Source organism: Pezoporus wallicus, unplaced genomic scaffold (assembly GCF_028554395.1).
Source record: "Pezoporus wallicus isolate ANWC-B61680 ecotype Strahan unplaced genomic scaffold, APGP_CSIRO_Pwel_v1 contig_3817, whole genome shotgun sequence".
Taxonomy (NCBI): Eukaryota; Metazoa; Chordata; class Aves; order Psittaciformes; family Psittacidae; genus Pezoporus; species Pezoporus wallicus.
Genome location: NW_026635157.1, coordinates 3,801,466 through 3,821,706, shown reverse-complemented (window position 1 = coordinate 3,821,706; position 20,241 = coordinate 3,801,466). Strand labels below are relative to the sequence as shown.

Below are 20,241 nucleotides of genomic sequence, written 5' to 3'. Positions count from 1 at the left end.
CAGCAAAAATTATTTTCAGTAGGCTTGATTGTACAGGCTACTGACAGGCATCTACCCCATCAAATATTTAAGAATCTGCATATGGAAAAAGCATAGAAACTACTGATGAGTTGTTCTGATCTTTACTGCTGAAAGTCAAATGTTCATGTTTACCCCTTAAAAGTCATCACACCTAAGACATAAATTGATATGTTACAATAAATAACAGTTCTGATGGGGTGAAGGGAAGATCAAACACTAGACGTAACCCAAGGCTAGCTGAATAGCAAAGACTGAAGCCACTACTATGAGTTCTAGATCTGTGCTCATACATACAGCAACAACAACAACTGAGCAAACTGCATCTCTGTCATAACTGCTAGACTATTCCTGTCTCTCTTCTGTTACTGAAGTTAAGATGCTGATAGTGATCCTAACTCTAGTGCACTAGTCCGAGTAAAACATAAAGTCCACCTGCTCTCTTGGTGTGGGGTTGAATCCTCAATACTCAGCAACATTTGCCCCAAACTTATGCTAAAAGGAAGACTATCAACTCCCAAGTCACTGTGCTGCTATTAAACAGTATCTGAGGAATTATAAGAAGTCGTTTTGAAGGAGGCATCAGCCCAAATTGTAAGAAAATAAAAAAAAAAATAATGGCAGAAGAACATTTGAAGGGGAACAGCAGCAGTCAAAACTTAGTTTGGCACAGCCATAAATCACTCTGCTGGCATCTACCTAGCCCAGAAAGAGCACCCTCCCTGTCAAATGCTGTTTGCAGACAGACAGCAAACTGCCAGTATGGGGTGCAACTTACAGGGACCCACACCTGAGGCACGTATATGTGTCCTCATGGAGTGCCTTCTCACCTGCAAGTTGTAGGGAGCAGCAAGGTACACATACAGCAAGAGGGTAAACATACACCTCCAGGAAAGTAGCAAAGACATGCACATGCATATGTGTGAGCACCACTAGAACTGTGTTCTCGCTCCTTATAAACTGCATTACCCAAATGCCACAAAGTAACCAGGCTTTAAAAGTGAGACTGGTATACTAAGAAAGTCAGCGTTGCATCATTATTACAGTTTACAGCATTCCTTTAACTCTAAAGGAGTCATCATTTTAGCAGTAACACAAGTTGCTTCTAAACTTCAAATAATCAAGCATAAAGAGCAACTTTCTATAGAAGGCTCCCTGCCATAGCTTTTTATTTGCAAGTATTTTTATTTCCACCCAAATAGTCATGGACTGCAGACTGCATCAGCTTTGAGAATGTTATATTCTACAACATTTCAACAGTAATTTTTTTAAAAGGGAACATGAATCAACAGCAAAAAAGGTTTTGGTTCCTGGAAAAATAGATACAATAAATCAGTAGGAACAAGACAATGGGAAAAGAATATGGTAAAAATAACCCGTATATTAACCATGTATCAACACTTAGTGAAGTCAGTTTCCAAGACAACATCAACTCAAAATATTCCAGAACAAGGCCACAGCCTTAAAACATACAAAACATACAGTCTAATCACTAAGCCTAACAACAGAAGAAAAATATGACAGCTTCTCACCATTACAGAGACACAGATGGTTGGACAAAAGTTTTTGGGATAAATAATCCCAGTATCAGTTAAGTTTTATATTGCAGGTATTCTCACCTAGTGAATTGGGAAACACCTGAGCTGTCTGTATAATTTCCCTCAGAACCTACTTCACTCAAAATGGTTTAAAAGCAAGAAAACAGCTGTGTGCATTCTAAGCAGATCTGCTCCAAAAGCAACAGGCAGATCAACATGCATTGCTGAGCAGCATGTTCACTAGCCTCTCCCTTTTATCTCCTCCTCAGACTATGGGGAGTCATAGTCAAACGAACAAGACAGAAACTCAGTTGACTGTGCAACAGCCACAGCTAAAGCAAAGAGAGTAAGAGAAAATGAATAAAGCAGTAGACTGTTGTTAGCAGAGGGTTCAGAAAGGTATAAAGAAGGCAATAGCGCCAAAACATTATGCACAATAAAAACAGGGCTTTGATAGGGTACAGATATTAAAGACAGCTGTAGATTAGCACAGTTGGGTAGAGTCGGTACACCAAGACTAAGAGGAAGAATCACAGGCCAGAAAAGGGGAACCTTAGAGGGAGAAGAGCTCCCTACAAACCTCAGATGACTGAGCACTAACAGGCTATTCCTTACCATGATTACCCTCAAGAGGGTCCTGAGAAGCAAGTTTCTCCCTCCACACTGTAATCCCTACTGACAAAAAAGGGGAACTCCTTTCAGTTAAAGACCTCTTTCATTTCCCCACTGAAAAGGACTTCTTTCCCCAGGTAAGAGACTTCTTTTATTTCTCCACAAAAAGATCTCTAGAACAGCATGTTAGATTACCATGACTCCATTAATTAAAAACCAAACACAAAAAAGCAATATATTCTCAACATAAAGTATAACTTACTAGCATAATATGGTATAATGCTCCCTTGGTATCCCACACAGTGTTGCTAGCAAGCTAGAAATGGCAATGTTGTGTGCCTGAATTGACTTGCTTGCTCCAAAGCAGCATTCCCAATACTACTCGGACAATTTATCTTTTTACTGTTATGAATTGTAACCAAGCTATTAAATTGTCCAACATATCACTATCAAACGCAGCCATTTCAACAAGATGCACTACTCAGCCTTTCAAAGCAGCACATCACTGAATACAAATGACAAATAAGCATCCCATTGTTCCTGTACAAGAATCCTCAATTACCTTTTGATTTAAGGAAAACTTAAAGCTATTCTCACTTTGAAAATAGTTCAAAAGAATCATCTTTTATAGGAATTGGCTACAATTGTTTTAATTGGAAGCTACTATGCTATTTAGAGCAGTTTGGTTTTGCTTTGTAAAATTTCTTCTATGAAAAACACCCTAAACAACGGCTTTGTTTAACAAAGGAATTTACAGCTCAGTGACTCAACCTGACAAACACATATACACACAAAACTGTATTTTCACAATTTGGAGAATCTGACACTTGGAAAAACTAGCTGGAAAGTGAGGTCTGTCTTTATGCACAACTACAAGTGACAGAGTAAGAGTTGTTGCTACTGTTTGCGGAAAACAGCAAACTTTGAGGCACATGGAAAAGAATTCTTTTAATGTATGTTTGTGAGAAGTGCAAACTGTTTATTCAGACACAAACTAATCAAAACATAGAAGGAGTGGGATGGTTACAGCCTGTACAAAAATGTAAGGAAGACACTAAACAGTAGTTCTATCAGCTTCCAGTTTTGACATTATGCTAGCTGATTTTGGACAAAAGGAGCCTTTTCCATCCTCACTGAGTAGAAAATGTACAGAAAGCTCCTGAAAAGTGATAAAAAGAACATGGAATATTTACAGAACAGAACCACAGAATGGTTTGGGTTGGAAGGGACCTTTAAAAGTCATCTAGTTCCAGCCCCCTGCCATGGGCAGGGACACCTTCCACTAGACCAGGTTTCTCAAAGCCCCATCCAGCCTGGCCTTCAATACTTCCAAGGATGGGGCAGCCACAACTTCTCTGGGCAACCTGTTCCAGTGCCTCACTATCCTCACTGTAAAAAACTTTCTTCGTTATAGCCAACATAAATGTACTCTTTTTCAGTTTAAAATCACTGCCCCTTGTCCTGTCACTACAGGCCCTGATAAAAGGTCTCTCTCCACCTTTTCTTATGAGCCTCATTTATATATTGAAAGACCACAATAAGACTCCCCAGAGTCTTCTCTTTCCCAGGCTTAAAAACAAGAGTAGTCGCTGTGTATATGCATGTGCATACCATTACATAACCTAACAGAAGCTGATACTTGAAAATGACTTCTGTAAAAAACAGTAAACTGACATAAGAATACTTCCAGAAATTGAACTCTTCAGGCACAGCTTATGGTTTCAGTTGTTTCACAATCTACTTTTTCTATCCTGACAAGAATCAGCCATTTTGGATAGTTTCTGCTGCAAAAGCAGGATAATTATTGCATATTTTAAATGAAACCACAGCATGATATATATACTGTGAGATAAATTTATGAATTCCATCACAAACATATGGAGCATATTTCCATCACAAACGGCAACTACAGACCTTTGTCAAGAGTCCTACTCTACAAAAGACAGAATAGAAAACACCCCAGGCTATAGTCTCTTTCCTACCTCCTACATGTGGCAAGAAATCCTGCTTTGCAAGAAGTGATGAAATCACTAACTGATAAAAGTCCCAAATGCCCATATCCATCAAAGCAAGAAAACAAGCAAAACATATCTCAGATGTTATTTTGCAATAAGATCTAAAATTTGTTCCACTGAAAGGATATCTTGCAGGACTGTCCTTCAAGGCATTGAGGAACCCTGTTTGTTGAGAACCTGTAGAAACAGAACCCAAAATTACCAGCTGAGTAAGAAATTGGACTACAGGCTGCTTTCAACATAGATAACACAAGTAATATATGAAGATAACCAAATAATCATAGATTTACTAACACGAATCTGAGAATATGTTGCTCAGCAGCAACAACATCAGAAAAAAACTTGGGTAAGTTATCAGGTTAACATCTGCAGGGTATTTTCTCAGTCATACCACAAACTGATAAACGCATACGTTCCCATGAACAAGATTTCTGATTATCCCTGTTCTTTTCAGGCCTAGATTATAAATTACTTTTATATTTTGAAATACTATTTTTCAAAGTGCTTTTTTGACTTGTAAAATTTATTCTATAAACCCAGATTGTCAGCGTTCCCACCTCTGTTCTGGGAGCAGACAAATTCCATAAACTATAGTCCTGCTCCTACTCCACCTGCACAGGTTTTTCTAGTAAGTGCTTGCTGCCTCTGGGCAAGTAAGAGAAAAGAGTAGCTGAAAAAAAGCTCAAGAGCAGCATGATCTAGTGAGCTAGAGATGTAGAAGCATCTAGGAAGATGGATTCCACAACCATGAGATATTAATCAAAAAGAATAATTTGACAATTTGCCGATTGCAACAAGTTACTTTGCAGAAACTGACTCAATGTGATACAGCTACAGCCACATAGTTTGCATTTTACTGTATAACTTAGATGATTTAAATGCATCAGGCCAAAAGTCTTTCCCTCAACAAAAAGCTTCCTCTTAGCTAAATTCACCTGAAGATTTGTATGAAGAGAGAAGACTCTTGTCTTTAAAACAAAAAAAGGAAAACACGTATGTGTGTGTGTACACACATATATATTCTCTAGCCCTGCATGGTCAATTTTACTGTTTGCCATTAAGAAGTGAAAGTTACTTACCTTGTATTTCTGAGCCTTTTCAGACTCTCATAACTGATTCTTAGCCTCAAAGCACAAGACTAATGGAACTTCCCCTACCTTCTTACAATTTTTTAAGATTCTTAATGGCAGTGGCAGCAGGTAGGTGTGATTTCTATTCCCTACTGCTTGTCACACTCCTCCAAGCAGTTCCCAATACATCAAAAGGGGGTGGCTCCTCACTGCAACAGTTGAAATACTGATGCTTCAAACAGAGCTGTGTGACTGTGAAGACAGACACCACTATTGAAAACGTCTTAAGCTTGGGGAGATGGAATAAAATCTTGCAAGACAATACCTTTAAACTATCCGATTTATATATTCGTTTTATTATCTTCAATAACAATACGTACACATATTTTTAATCCTGGAAAGGGAAGATGTCCAACGAATGCCTCAGGTGAACACACAAAACAAAAAGATGTATCCCCCATCTTGTCACCACTTAGGCCCAACAAAAATTATAAAAAAGCCAGGTTGCAAGATGTATTAAAACCAGATTTCCTATGTAATCAAAAAGGTCACAGAAGGAACTTCCCTATTAGGGAATGAACCAAGCAGATTTATTTTTTTATTTTTTTATTTTTTGTATTTTAACATCAGTACCTACAAGTTGCTATAAATATCCCTCAGTCCCTTCCTAAATGACTTTTGTCAGAAGACAAGTGTTACTAAAGGTAATCCTGCTGAGATTGTCTTCAGAAAAGCTAAAAACAAGATTTCATTAAGCCTGCAGGATTTCCTCTAGAACCAAGAATTTTGCCAGGACTTATGCATATACATATGGATGACTCTGAAATAGCAGTAAGATTATAGTCCCAGGATTTAAAACTGAGACTTTATTCAGACACGCTAACAGAAAGCAGTCTATGCCAAGCGCAAAGGTTCAGGTTAAAGAACTGAGAATCCTGCTTACTGGTTAGCATCAGCTGAAGAACTGCCTGGCTGGAAAACAGAACAAAAATGCTTGAGTGGTAATTACTAGAAAGGTAGATACGAGGACTTCTAGAAATATGGTAGGCACAGAGAGACTGGAGTGATCAATATAATAAGAAAACCTTACATGTAAAGAATTCTTTTTTTGGATATAGTCAAGATTATAGAAGACAAATTTGAAAGCCAGGCTTGAAGCTCAAATGTAGTAAATAAACATTGAGGAACTAATCACAATTCATACCTGCTCCCATTGCCTTTGAGGACCAACCTCATAGTTGGTCTATAGAACTAAAGAGGTTTCTCCTGTCTCATCCAAGGTAGATAAACCTTCACAGCAAGAATATTTTACAGCTGACAGACAATTCAGCATTTAACATTTACTATACCTTATCTGTAACACATACATAATGCTGAAGTGCTTCTCAACCACACAGAGGCACAATTAATTTCTCGTCTAATTCATACTTAGAAGTAGGTATGGACACTGTAAAGTTAAAATCCACTGGATAAATGCACTTGACATACAGAACACAAAATCCTGGCATAATATTGGTAATTCATATGCTGAAAGCTAAGGAAAAAAGAACTGTAGTCTTTGTGAAATAAAGGTAGGTTAGCTTCAAAAGTAGCTTTACACTGTCAGACTGATAATGTTTTCAACTACTGAATTCTAGCAAAGTAAGATGACAGAAGAAACCCCCATGCTTCCTTCTTCAATGTAAAAGGTATGTATATATATACTCAAGTATGCCCAAATAAATGTCAAGAATTTCAGTATTAATGGAAAGTGTTCTCTTTCCAAAAATTACTTTTCCCTTTTTAAACAATATGTACATTTTATCTCTGCTCTTTCAACTGGTATTAGAAATGCTTTATCTGTCAGTGAGAACAACTTGTTCCAGACTCCCTAAGAATTAGGCGCCCGTACTTCTAGCCTAAGTGCTATGTCTCTGAGCTATAGGAGAACCACTCAGTGCTTTGTATCCTCCTTTTGTGAAGCACAAATAAAAGCAGGAGTTCTACTTTTTAAAATACAAATTTCCTCTGCACAGTGTAAGCAGTGTAGGGAATTGAGCATTATCCAGCTTATTTTTCAGAAAAACATTTTCTAAACATTGCCGTTATCAAGTTTGCGTTACAAATGTGCTGTAAGCTGAAATTATTACTTCTATCAGGTTTCCATTATAATACAGAACACAAAGAAATAAAAAGATCACATTTCCAAAATGATTCAAGAAATACTCTTCAAAGCAATATCCTGTGTAATTAGTGAAAAGACAGAACACTTAAGCTTCCTAGAGATAGAATTAAGAGACCCCCACAATATACAAAAGGTCTTCAAAGAAAAGTCTTATAATCTCCACCAGAAATTAGATCATTGTCATCATATAGCAGGTAACAAAGTTGTTAGACCTGTGGAAAAAATTAGACAGTACCCACAAGAGTCTTGACCTCAAATCCAAAACAGAATACAAATAAAAATCAATCTTAAACTTATGAATATTCATCTTCCTATAGCTTATTCATTCCATTATGAATTTGTTGTTCTCAGAATGTCTATGCAAATGAAAGTAACTTGTGTTGAAAATAGGGTAGAGAAAGATGTAAAACTAAACAGCAAACAACAAAATGTGTAAAATAGCTCCAATCTATTTTCTAGTAATTTCCATGTTTGTTCTGATGGCAAGTGACGCATGCTTACATTTTAAAAAGCATGTAAAAATTCTTTGAGAAAATAATACTGTCTGTATCCTTAGACATACACTATGTGTGCTGCTTTTCCATTTAGTCACCCATAAAAGGACAAAAAAAATTAAGAAAATTAACACTATATTAAGATACAGCCAGTGCCAGATCAATGACTACTATGACCAGGGTCTGCTACAGACCGGAAATGGGATTTACTGGGGATTGTGAAGCTTCAGAGAAAAGGCAAATAAATAAATAAATAAATAAACCCTGAATGATCAAAAGATTAACTTAAAAATAAAAAACTCAAGCAAATGGCTACATACGTAATCTGATTTCACCAGCATACTTACGAAGGATGACGTGGGTGATAACGAATGCAAATATAAAGACTGTCAGAAAGGACAGAGATAAAATAAACATATAAAAAAATCTGTAGTTTCTTTTCCCCACACAGTTGCCTACCCAGGGACAGTGGTGATCAAACCGTTCTGAAATGAGAGGCAGAAGAAAAAAAAAAAATGGAAAACGATTAATAAAATGCTCTTTACTTGGAAAAACCTTTCTGAATACTATATTAAAACTCATGACTTAAATGGCATTTGCAAATTAGCCACAGAGAAATTCTTATTTAGAAAGGAAAAAAATAGAAAAAGAATAAAAAAAGAAGTATTTTAAGGAAAACCTCACAGCTTTCAAAGAAATCAAAGCATGGCTGAGGTAAGCTCCTCTTAAACTAACAACATTATTGTGATAAATTGTGCAGACAAATAAGCAGGTATTTATCCACTGTCATATTGAGCAGTCCAACTACACTGTATTTTATATTTTCAAAATAGGTTCGGTTTTTCTTCTTCCAGTGACTCTTCTACTCAAAACTGGAGGTTTTGATGTTGATTTATTTATATCTGTCATGATCACACTTCTGACTTATGTCTACTATCATCTCATCCATCCATTATAGTATATGAAATATTTATACCCTCCCACTTTAGTTTATTGCTTCACTCAAAATACTGTCATTCCAGACCACCTAATTTTCCTCTTAAGATTTGACACTGCCACACAGAACTATTATAAATAGCAAAATAATTCACATAAACTATTTATTTATCAAATGATAAAATTCAGGCAATTTTACAATTTGCTTATGCTTTTTTTGGGTTTGGGGTTGGTTATTTCCTTAAATAATCTATTCAGTCTTGCAGGAATTTTCTGTAAACCACATGGTATAAGAAATGGTAGACGTCACCTGAATGCTCTGTTACCCTTTGTGCTATAGCCTCCCACTTTTTAGTAAATCAAACCCTTTCCTTTTATTTGCCTGAGAGATTAACTTGTTCATGAGACAGGAAAAGGTCAGGGTAGGTCAGAAATGAGTGTTCCCAAAACAGGGGAAATGCCCAAGTGCTGGAAAGCAGCAGAGGGAACAGTTCACTCTGCTTCTCCCCAGGCAGTCTCGACTCCCCCTCCCCATCCATCCCAGTATGCTGGGAAATGGAAACAAACAGGCATTTCCTAACTTTGAATTGGAGAGATTACACTGACAGAACAACAGAATTTTGAATTTTTCAATCAAATCCAAGATCATCAGACAAGCAGATGCTCTCATGCTGACTCACTCTCTGATCCTTGTCCAAATCCTGTTTTGTTTTCTTGACTTTTATGCCTCCATTGATGTATGATATCAAACTATATGCAAATCCACAGTAAAGGCAAGCTATAAATTTGAAGTCCTTAAGCCCTATGTTTAAATGGCACATCTGTCCATGCACAGCAGTTTATTTTAGCTGTGGTTTTAGGTTAAAGACCTACATCACAGCTTTTCCTTGAAGGATGTATTTAGTATTATCTTAATTTAAAAAAGTCAAAACAACATGCACAACAGATTTCTGAGTTCACCAGACTTTCAGGGGGCTTTAAAGTGGCTTTGCGTGACAGCTGTTTGGACCACATGTTTCTGCCCTAAATCTGTTTCAAATCCCAGTGGGGGTATAGAAGGTGAAGTTACTGAACTTTCTTAGGATAAGGCTTCAGAAATACATTGATTCAATGAGTACTGCTAAGAATACCAAGAACTAAACACTCTGCTATTTAAAAGGCCAGGCAATACTACCTTTATTCAGTGCAATACAGTTGTATTCCAAAAATAAGTTGACATCACATTTGAACAATGCTTATTTTTAGATTTATGCTTCTGAATGAGTTCTTATGTTCTGATAAACACTACACTTTATTTAATGGGAACCTAATACAACATATGAGTGAATAATGACACCAAGAAAAATACCGTTAGAGAGCCTTTTAAAGAGCATAATTCTAAATTACTGCTTCAGAAAAAAAAATTATGACATGGCTTTGGATGATAAACTCTGTATATACACATTCATGCTATTCTATGCTGACACTGTGAGAATCAACAAGTTATACTGACATAAAGCTCAGTCTCTAGCCATACCTAGATGTCCAGATACCTTAGACATCTATTTGATGGATTCAGATAAATGTAAACAGAAAAATGCACACATACACACAAACCCCTGTCTATAAACATACGTACTTTGATATATACATATATATTCCTTTCTAAAGGTTGACTTTATAATCTTAACCTACTTGACATCCCTCTCCAATTTCTGCCTTCTAAATTCTGTGGTGAACTGAAAGGCTATCATTTCTCAATATATACCTTGCCAATCATTGTGAAGCTAAGAAGCTACCTAAGATGCTTGTAAAGCAGAAACGGACAGAAAAGGCTGAATATGAAATACACTGCTGCAGTGTTAAATCTGAATCAACTCTAATGAAAAAGAAGTATTAAAGGGTTTGAATGGTTGTTGCGAATTAATAAACTTGGACTCAGTTTTCTCAGTCATAAAATAGAAAGGGATGTGATATTTATGTTATATGACTCAAAAGCATAAAGAGCAAGAGATTAATCTACTCTGAAGAGCATAAATATGTAAATGCAAGTTAAAGATAACAGCCTTACAGCCTGTGACCTGCTCTGCTTGTTAAAACAAGAGAAAACAGCCAATCCTGGCAAAATGAACAGACAACTAAGCAGAAACTTCTAATGCTGTTAAGAAATACAAACTCTCTTAAATCTAGAGCTGTTCCTTCTTTCTTACAATAGACATGGCTTAGTAAGTCTTAATGAACAAATAATACATTAACTTAAAGTTCACCTCCAGCACTCCAGATGCCTGCAAACTGAACCACCAATGGTTTGAAAAAGTAAGCTCTGCCTGACATCCCTACTCAGCTTGGACAACGCTGGCAGCAAAATTAAAATTTACCTTCACTGAGAAATGAAAAACCTCTGATGAGGAGAAAGCCTGGCAATTACAGCCCTCCAAAATTTAAAATGCAGAGCAAATAGAAATGTAGCTCATTGTTATGAAGAACAAGACTGTTACAAGGTGATGACTGCAGTTCTGGTTTAAATTCACAGGGTATAGTTAATGTATTGATGAAATTAATCATACATTCATGACAAAGTTGATGTAAAAATATTTGAGGCAAATGAAGAGAATCAAAACATTGGTAATACAAACTATTGATAATAAAAAGTGAATTAGAACTCTCAATCAGGCAGGAAGCAAGCTGCGAGGGCTGAAATGCTTGCCTATGGAAGCATCCCATGGATAGAAAAGTAGCAATAGACCATCTCCTGCGCTCAATTTTTAGCAAAAACAGCAACAAGGTATTTGTATTGCTAATGTATTTGCCTTCAGGATGTGGTATGACATGACAGCTATACCTATGTAATTGAGAACTACAGCTAAAATGATGGCGCAGCTTCTCCCCTTTTTAGCAGTCCTGTGAACCAGTCTCTTGCTTCTGTGTTCCTGGCTCTGCATCTTAACACCAAGCCTGGTGTTCATTTTACCCTGTGGGGAGCTGGTTGACAGAGCCAGATGAACTTAAAACTATGGTTAATTTTCTGCTGCCTAGCTCCCCGACTAGCTCATCACAGTATCAAACACCAAGGCAGGCCCAAGCGAAGCGGTGAGAACACACTGCCAGAAAAGAGGTGAAATGATCCTTTCAGACACAGTTAAGTGTTAATTAGCTTAGCTGTAACACCAACTTTACTACAGGTTAACGCTTATCAGGACTGCAGGAAAAATCCAGTTTTGATTACTTTTTCAGGGTCTCAGAACAAAAGCTGAAGCATACAAAAAGAACATGTACGAACAGTTTATAAAGTGAAGTACCAACGAAAGCAGGAGGTGGGTAAACGGAGACTAAAAATGCTGTTTGTAATGACCACAGAAAACCAAAGAGGTAAGAAACCTCAAGAGCTGTTAGTAAACCTACACCAGTGACTTTGTTTGACTAGTCTTTCCCGAGTGATCAGCAACTTCAAATTTGGGTAATAACTCCTGAGGATAGCCAGTAGCCCCATAACCAAATCCAAAGGGTGAGGCTTTAGCAGACAACTGAGCCAATCCAAAAACTTAGTAGCAGTGAAAGAGACGAAGACATGCTGCCTTCCCTGCCACTTCATCCCACTTCCTTCTTTAACTGTCTAAGCTGCTGATGAATCAGTCAGGTCAGTTTTCTGAACTAGCAGGAAAAAAAAGAACATTTTTATTCCTTGCTTAGTGAGAAAACCTGACATACCCATGGCTTTGTGTTACTAAGGGTTGTGTGAATAGGAACAAAGCAGAGAATCACAGAGGTGGGGAAAAAAAAGAGGATGAAGTTCAAGCAGCAAACTGTCAATATGACTCACTGGTCTCATTAACACTTACCTAATAATATATGCTAAGTAGATGACAGAACAGCATACCAGTTACATCATACCTTAGACGTTTCTCAGTTTTTACCTTCCCAAAAATACATACATTTGAAAAATTAAGAAACATTAACTGCTGGATAGCTCAGATTAAAAGAGAACATTTCCCATTTTAATAAGCCAAGTTCTTGTATATGGAGCGTTTATAGTATTTGCTTCAGAAGCCAAACCAAAGCATGTTCCTTTTTGTCCAGAATGAAAGAGTCAAATCTCTACTTTTCCACAGCACAGCATGTAGACTCTTAAATCCTTAAATGTTCAGCTTCCATTTTTTCAATCACTACGCTTCAGGAAACCACAGACAAAATGACCCCAATGCTTCCTTTACTCTTTCAAAACATTTAGCAAAAGCTTTATAATTTACAACGAACAAAAAAGCATTTTTACATGGAACATTTTTAGGCCAGCCTGGCTCTTCAGCTTACAGCTTTTCCCACCTGTTCACACTGTGATCTCAGAAACATTTGTTATTATTTATGAACTGCTTTCTTCTTCCTTTGCTCCACTGGATCACTGCACACCAACGTACATTTTACTAAAGCATAATGTCAATGCAGGTCTCAAAGACAGAAAGTGTATTGGTGCAAAAATATCTAGGTCAAACTACTTGCAGACTCCAATGAGCACAGGTTAGAACTGACTTGCTGATTTTTCCATCCCACTGAAGTAAAGCATTGTAGGGTAAAGAAAGACACAAACCTAAGGCATTCACCAAATGCTACCACCTTTACTGAGCACATGCAAACATGCATCCCAGGACTGAAAAGAGTGAAGAGCCTGCTATTCGAATCTTGTGTCAGTCAAAAGAAAAATCACATTACAGCTCAAACAACTGGTCCAGCATTACTCAAAATTACTTCTGATAGCAGCAGTACAACATAGGACTACAGAGTCCATTGTCGTGGATGCACACTGAACAATTATGTAGAGATACCGACACATCTGCATGGATTTGTAATGATGACAAATACAGCTTTTTGTAGGACTATGATGTCATGATATGATCACATCTATTCAGGCTTCTTGATCTGACATTTTGTATGACAAATGGCACTTTCAGAATCTGGGTGCTCTTAAAATGTTTAGGCAAACAAATGAGGTTTTTAAAGTTCATATAAGGAACATGTTTTATTACAAAAAAATATTTCTTTTCTTCTAAGATACAGCAGTCCAATCCAATAGCCTGCTGAGTCATGCACACATGCACAAAAGCCAATATAACTATAGCATTAAATCCCTTACAGTCACTTCAGAATATCTAATAATTTAGCTTAATTAGTAAAAAATCTTGTATCTGATATTCAAGGCAAACTTCATAAAACCTATCCTTAGCTGAGATGTTCAGTTCCACTACTTAAGTCATCACTCCTCAGAAATTTATGTATTTAATCATATTTAAAAAAGCCACTGATGAGACTTTCCATCAATTGCCAACAGCAGTCAAATACATGGATCAATTTAACTTAGACATTCACCTGTGTGACAGTCATTCCCCTAAAAATGCCTTTGCTGCTACTTTTGTGGAGTGCAATTGGAGTAGGAACTTACATGAAAAAGAGGCAGAGTAACAAAAGACTGATTGCAAGTTACATTTATATGCATGCTGATGTTATTTTAGAACATCTGCTATAGACAATGCACAATGGATCCTTTAAATTGCCACACTTCAGTACTTGTGTACTCTGATCCCAAATCAAAACACCCAAAGAAAACCAAATTGTACAAAAAGAGCTTTCTAGCCTCAAATTCACTTTTGAGAAATACCAAAGGTTTACTCCAGATTACATTCTGGTCACTACAATAATCTACAAGGTGATGTAAACTGAAATAGAGATGTAACATTGGGAAAGATGGGCCTGTATTACTGAAATGAATTAATAGTGTATATGGATATCTACAACAAAAGGTCAATCAGAAACACAAACACAAGGGCTACTCAACAAATATTTCACTCTTAAAATCATTTAAATACTGCCCCAGACAGCTCAAATATTTGGGTGGGGTTTATTTAAGCAAATCAGCTGCAATGTCAGCTTTTCCCATGTTCATCAGCTTAAATAGTAGCAGGCTAATGTTAATCACAAAAAGAAAATAAACATGCTTAATTTTTGAAATAAAAATAGCAATTGATTTATTAGGAGAAAATCCATCCATTGCCCTAGGATAGCTCACAGTAATTAAACTATATTGTCACATAGCCCACTTCACTGCTATCTCCAATAATAAATGTCGACTAATTCACAACAAATCCCTGTGCATGCACATTAATGGTGACATGTTCAAAGGCAGCAGCAGCAGTTCAGAATGACTGTTCTTTGATAGGTACAAAGAGTGCACAGCAAAGGACCTCACTGCTTAACAATCTCTAGTTAAATACCTATTCTTGTCAATACTTTCACACACTGGGAACCAAATAAGTGCCAGACACACAGCCAACCATGGAGGAAGAGAGTTAAAAATCCCAACTTGTCTCTAGGGAACGCATAGTATCCTTACCAGGTATCAGCATCCACAAAATTTATGGACTTGTTCCTCTCTTTTCTACATGAAAGCACAGTGTTTTATTCACACTTCTGTATCTGCCTTTGAATTCCTAACCCTCTTTCAAATTGGTATTGCACCAAATATATAAGTATTTTTTGTCTTAGGTTCCTAATTTTTCTTGGTAACTACTGTCTGACATCTGTGGCTTACAACATTATTTACATAGTTGGGTATTATGATCATCTCAGCTTTTTTTTTTTTAATATGCAGACCAGTATATAAAAGCTGCAGTCTCTCTATGAAGTAATCTATTATACTATTGTATTTTTTTAAGAGACTTTCTACCATATTTACCACTGGTTTGGCTTAGACTTAAAAACTCTGACAAACATGGCATGCTCCCTGAATTTCTAACATACAGTATACAGATGGCACAATCATAAACAAATATGACTTCTGTGATGCTGCATACTCCATTCAGCAGCATCTTGGGTGCCCAAAAAGGTAGCACAAACAGAAAGAGCCGAAGCCATTTCTCACATGTAAAAACTTGGAAAAAATACACAAAAGAAGAAGAAAAAAAGGACATAGCAGCCAACTTTGTGTTTTTAACTCTTCAGCTACAGAGTCACTTCTGCACATCCAGAACCAAGGTTTAACAGGTTCAAAAATCAGGCCCCAAAATTAAGTGAAAATTATATTCTCCTCATTGCTGGAAATGTAAGGAAAGAAGGCAAAGGTCATGAAAAAGAACTGAAAACAAGAGGGGAGATAATAAGGTAATGAAAGAAGAGTGCTAGCATATTGTATTTTCAAAACAATAAATTAATGTAGTTCAGTCAATACCAAAACCAAAAGACAATACCTACAGTTGCCTGGTAGAAGTGCTTTACAGAAGCAGTGATTTAATCAGAAAAGAGGTGTCTATTGGCTTCCAATATAGACTATTTTCTGTAAAAAATTTTGCCAAAAACTTGACACTTGGTCTCATGTTTGGGATCGATAGAAAAGCAACCAGACTTACAAGTGAAAGGAATCCTATCTCCTACAGAAACAAAAAATGTATGGCATGTGTGCCTCAGCACTATTGGCATTATGGTTCCCCATCTAAAGAAGTTTGTATTAGGTACAATTAGGTACAAAGAAGGCCAACTAGAATCTATCAAGGGTTATTAAAAAAAAAGGGGATGTTCCCTCAGGGTTCAAGAAGGCATATGCTGTAAATAAGAATACTCAATGGAAAGCATCCTCGAGTGCTTGCCCTCTTCTCCTATTCTTCACCAGGTATCCTCTCTGGCCATGGTGGGAAATGGGCTACTACACAAACTGAAACGTTGGTCTAACTTAATATGACATTCTCATGTTCATTGGTGATCCAGAAAAGTCAAACTAAACATTTAAAGGTTGTGATAGACAACTTCAAAAATTTGGAAAAAAGTCATGTGTTGAAAGAAACATAGTGGAACTGGAGAAGAGAAGCTACTTTCATCCATCAGTCACACACAAACTTATGACATACAGATTATGAAAGAAATAAAATGGCCATATTGTTTTAGATTATTATAAATGGATCTTTTCTTCCATCTGGACTTCTGCCTCAGTCTGTACCAGTTACTTCACTTGATAAGCAAAACTGTGGCATGTGAATACCAGGAATACTTTAGACAGATTATTGGACTAAGCTGATTTACTGCTTGTTAATTATTATTCACTGTTTCTCATTAGTCATTTGGTACTATATTTAAACAGATTGCTTGGAAATAGTCAGATAGAATCATAGAATAGTTAGGGTTGGAAAGGACCTTAAGATCATCAAGTTCCACCCCCCCTGCCATGGGCAGGGACACCTCTCACTAAACCATATCACCCAAGGCCTCGTCCAACATGGTCTTGAACACTGCCAGGGATGGAGCATTCACAACCTCCCTGGGCAACCCATTCCAGTGCCTCACCACCCTAACAGGAAAGAATTTCCTCCTTATATCCAATCTAAACTTCCCCTGTTTAAGTTTTAACCCGTTACCCCTTGTCCTATCACTACAGTCCCTAATGAAGAGTCCCTCCCCATTAGGGAGATGATTTTATTATAGAAATTAAACTAAAAAAGACAAAAGTTATTTATTAAAACCAACCAAACAACCAAACAACCAACAAGGAAATTACAGCATTAGTGTTGAAATGACCATAAATAGATAAATACATTTTTAAAGTAATTTGGTCATTTCAGAACCAAAGCCAACCAATGGCTTCTTACTAGCATCACACAGTGCAATCAAAACCTCTTTTTAAAACCCTGCAATAACTAGCCTGAGCTCAGAATTTGTCTGCTGTTGTTATTCTTTTCTTTATCTCTTGTGTTTATGTGTACATTATTTTAAATTCAATTATAATCTTCAAGCAACATAATGGTACACAGAAGAACTCTGAAGGGCTAATTTCCAACTGCCAATCACTAAGGCAGTTAAAAGAAAGCATGTCAAGAATACACCCAAAGTATCTCAGTGTCTCAGGGAACACTTACTTGATCAAAGATGCAACAAATGCAAAAAAATGCAACAAACTGAATTTTTATAAAAATCTAGAATTTTTTTGGGATACTATTATGAACACATTGTAAAGCTAAAGGAGTTTGAAACATTATTATGGGTAGAACTCAAATTAGTTTGGTGTGGTCTGTTTGATTTTTTAACAAAAAGCTATTTCTTCATGTTTTTATCTAAATATACATGTCATTTATTAAAAAATAATGAGGAAATTAAAATTAGAAACAAGATAAGTAACAGATATGCTTACTGGACAACTAGAACGTTAGGATCAATTCAAGAGGGAAAATGCCAACAATGAATAATTGTTGTACTCACATATTTAAAATGTTGCTAAGGATTCCTTACAGGATGAAAAGCATCAATAGAAAATATGGAACGTAAGAACCTCTCTTTAAAACTGCACTTACTTGCCCAGTACCATAAAACACCTTTAGGAAAAAATAGCATACTGTTTTTTTAAGTAGTGAGTGCTGGTTTGAAGAAAGATTCCATTCCTGTATCACACAGTCTCTGTAGCTAGTTTACAACTGCAGCAAAAGCTTCCAGAACTACGTGGTAGAAAGGAATGCATAGTCATATTGGTAGTGAGATGCAATATTAAGTTACTTATGCATCTGTATGTGTGTGAAGTAGGAATATTTTTGTGTTTAGTTACACCAGTAAGGAAATAGCAAACAACAGTGGCAGAAGAACACCCATTGCTATTATAAGATTTATTCTTAAACTAAAATTAAATAAAAGCATCATCATATAGACAATCCTAACTTAAAGAGTGGTGGTAAACTATGTAACACATTCTGATTAAGTGTATGCTCTGTTAGTTCTTCACAAATATGTGAGCAAAATTATTTTCTTGACATCTATTTTTCACAGAAAATTAGCTGCAGGTACTTGCAGCTTTCACTTCTTTCCTTCAAAAGACCTGAATAGTTACATGACAAATACCTGTACTGAATCAGGAAACAGAAATACTATCCAATGCACCCTGACTGTAATTCCCATTGCAGAATGAGGTGAGGAGAAAAAACACAGCAAATTCATTCCACTAAATGAATGGATTTTTTTTTTTAACACAAATAACTTCAAATTTAAAACTGTGCAAGAGGATATTACAATGATCATAGCTATTTTTTGAGCAGAAAAGACTAATCTTGGATACAATTATCACTCTTATGAGTCATTTGCTCAGACTTTTTTGATCTACATTCATAATAATTCACATCTGTTGCTTCAGGCACAGCCATAATCAGAAAGCAAGGATTGAGTTGGTTACCTGCCATCACTAATTTTATGTTTCATGGAGTATGTTTTCCAAATTTAGTATGACAAGGACACCATCAGATTACAGAATAATCTGTAACAAAATCCTTCATACCAATTTATTAAAAAACCTGAAACATTACCTTAAAATAAGCTTCAGGATGTGTGTGTGTGAGTTGCTCTTATTTATGCACTCTTGGTGAAGACAACAGCCTTCAACTTTTATTTACTGCACTGGTGAACAACTTCATTTTCATATTATCAGGTTTGCTGAGCAATACAACACTTTTACGTCCAGGTTACATATCTGATAAAATATTTTTCTGAAAATGTGTCAACTGTAATTCATAAACATCCCTATTTGCCAAGCTCAACAGCTTTTACAACACTTACTCAATTTTAACACATCAGAAAAATTATTTACTGAAGGAAACATCTACAGATACCAATCAACTGTACAGGGCCAAAAGGCTAAATTTCTCACTCTGAATTAAGTGTACTCCCTAAATGAATATCATCTAAACATGAAACTGTAATTCTTCCAATGACTGCTTTATATCTAAAAATAACGCTCCTGAATGCTGCAATTACATTTCTCATCTGGAGACATCTTTCTACATTATTTTCTTGAATGCATAAGATCCAGGCTCAACAGTGTGCTAATCAGCTGCACTGAACTCTAATGTGATCTAATTAACTAGAAACTACTCAGATTTGATTGGTGGGGTTTTTTTGGTTTGCTTTTAAATCCAAGCATATCTTAATCACCTTGTCTGCCCTCCAAAGAAGAGAGTAATGAAATAAGATGTTCAGAGGAAAAAATCCAACCTATCATTACAAAATATTCTTAGGTCTTGACAACATCTTACTCTCAAAATAGCATGTTTGTCCAGCTATTTCTTATGGATTCTGACTTTCAGATTTCTAGTCTTAAAACTGTTCACAGGTAAGAATCACCTATCGTGTGTATTCTGGTCACAGTGCAAGCTCTAACCATTTGAACTATGACACATAGTTAGCCTATAATGAAGTGAAAAAAACATTTCCTTGCCCTCAGTGTAGTCTGATGAAGGAAACAACTCTAGAGACTCCCATAAAGCTTTGCTCTCTGCACTGGAAAGTTCAGCGCACATACTATGCCGCTCTGTTTGAACTGGGTGTGTTCTTTGTCTGGCAGAGCAGGTTAGGAAAGATGTATGCACCAGAAGATATTCTTCCTTAGATTAGCAACAACCATCTGTT

At 36.5% G+C, this 20,241-nt stretch overlaps 1 protein-coding gene across 6 annotated transcripts in view; it reads right to left on the bottom strand.

Moving 5' to 3' along the window:
* Positions 1-20,241, bottom strand: part of ZDHHC14 (zinc finger DHHC-type palmitoyltransferase 14) — a 124,466-nt gene that overhangs the window by 14,164 nt on the left and 90,061 nt on the right. For 5 of the 6 annotated variants that reach the window (XM_057406517.1, XM_057406477.1, XM_057406491.1 and 2 more), the window contains exons 4-5: positions 8,259-8,396; positions 4,312-4,360 (exon numbers count right to left, since the gene is read on the bottom strand). In XM_057406517.1, the coding sequence (XP_057262500.1) occupies positions 4,312-4,360; positions 8,259-8,396 (187 nt within the window). The remainder of the gene's footprint in view (positions 1-4,311; positions 4,361-8,258; positions 8,397-20,241) is intronic. The other variant, XM_057406508.1, reaches the window with a different exon arrangement.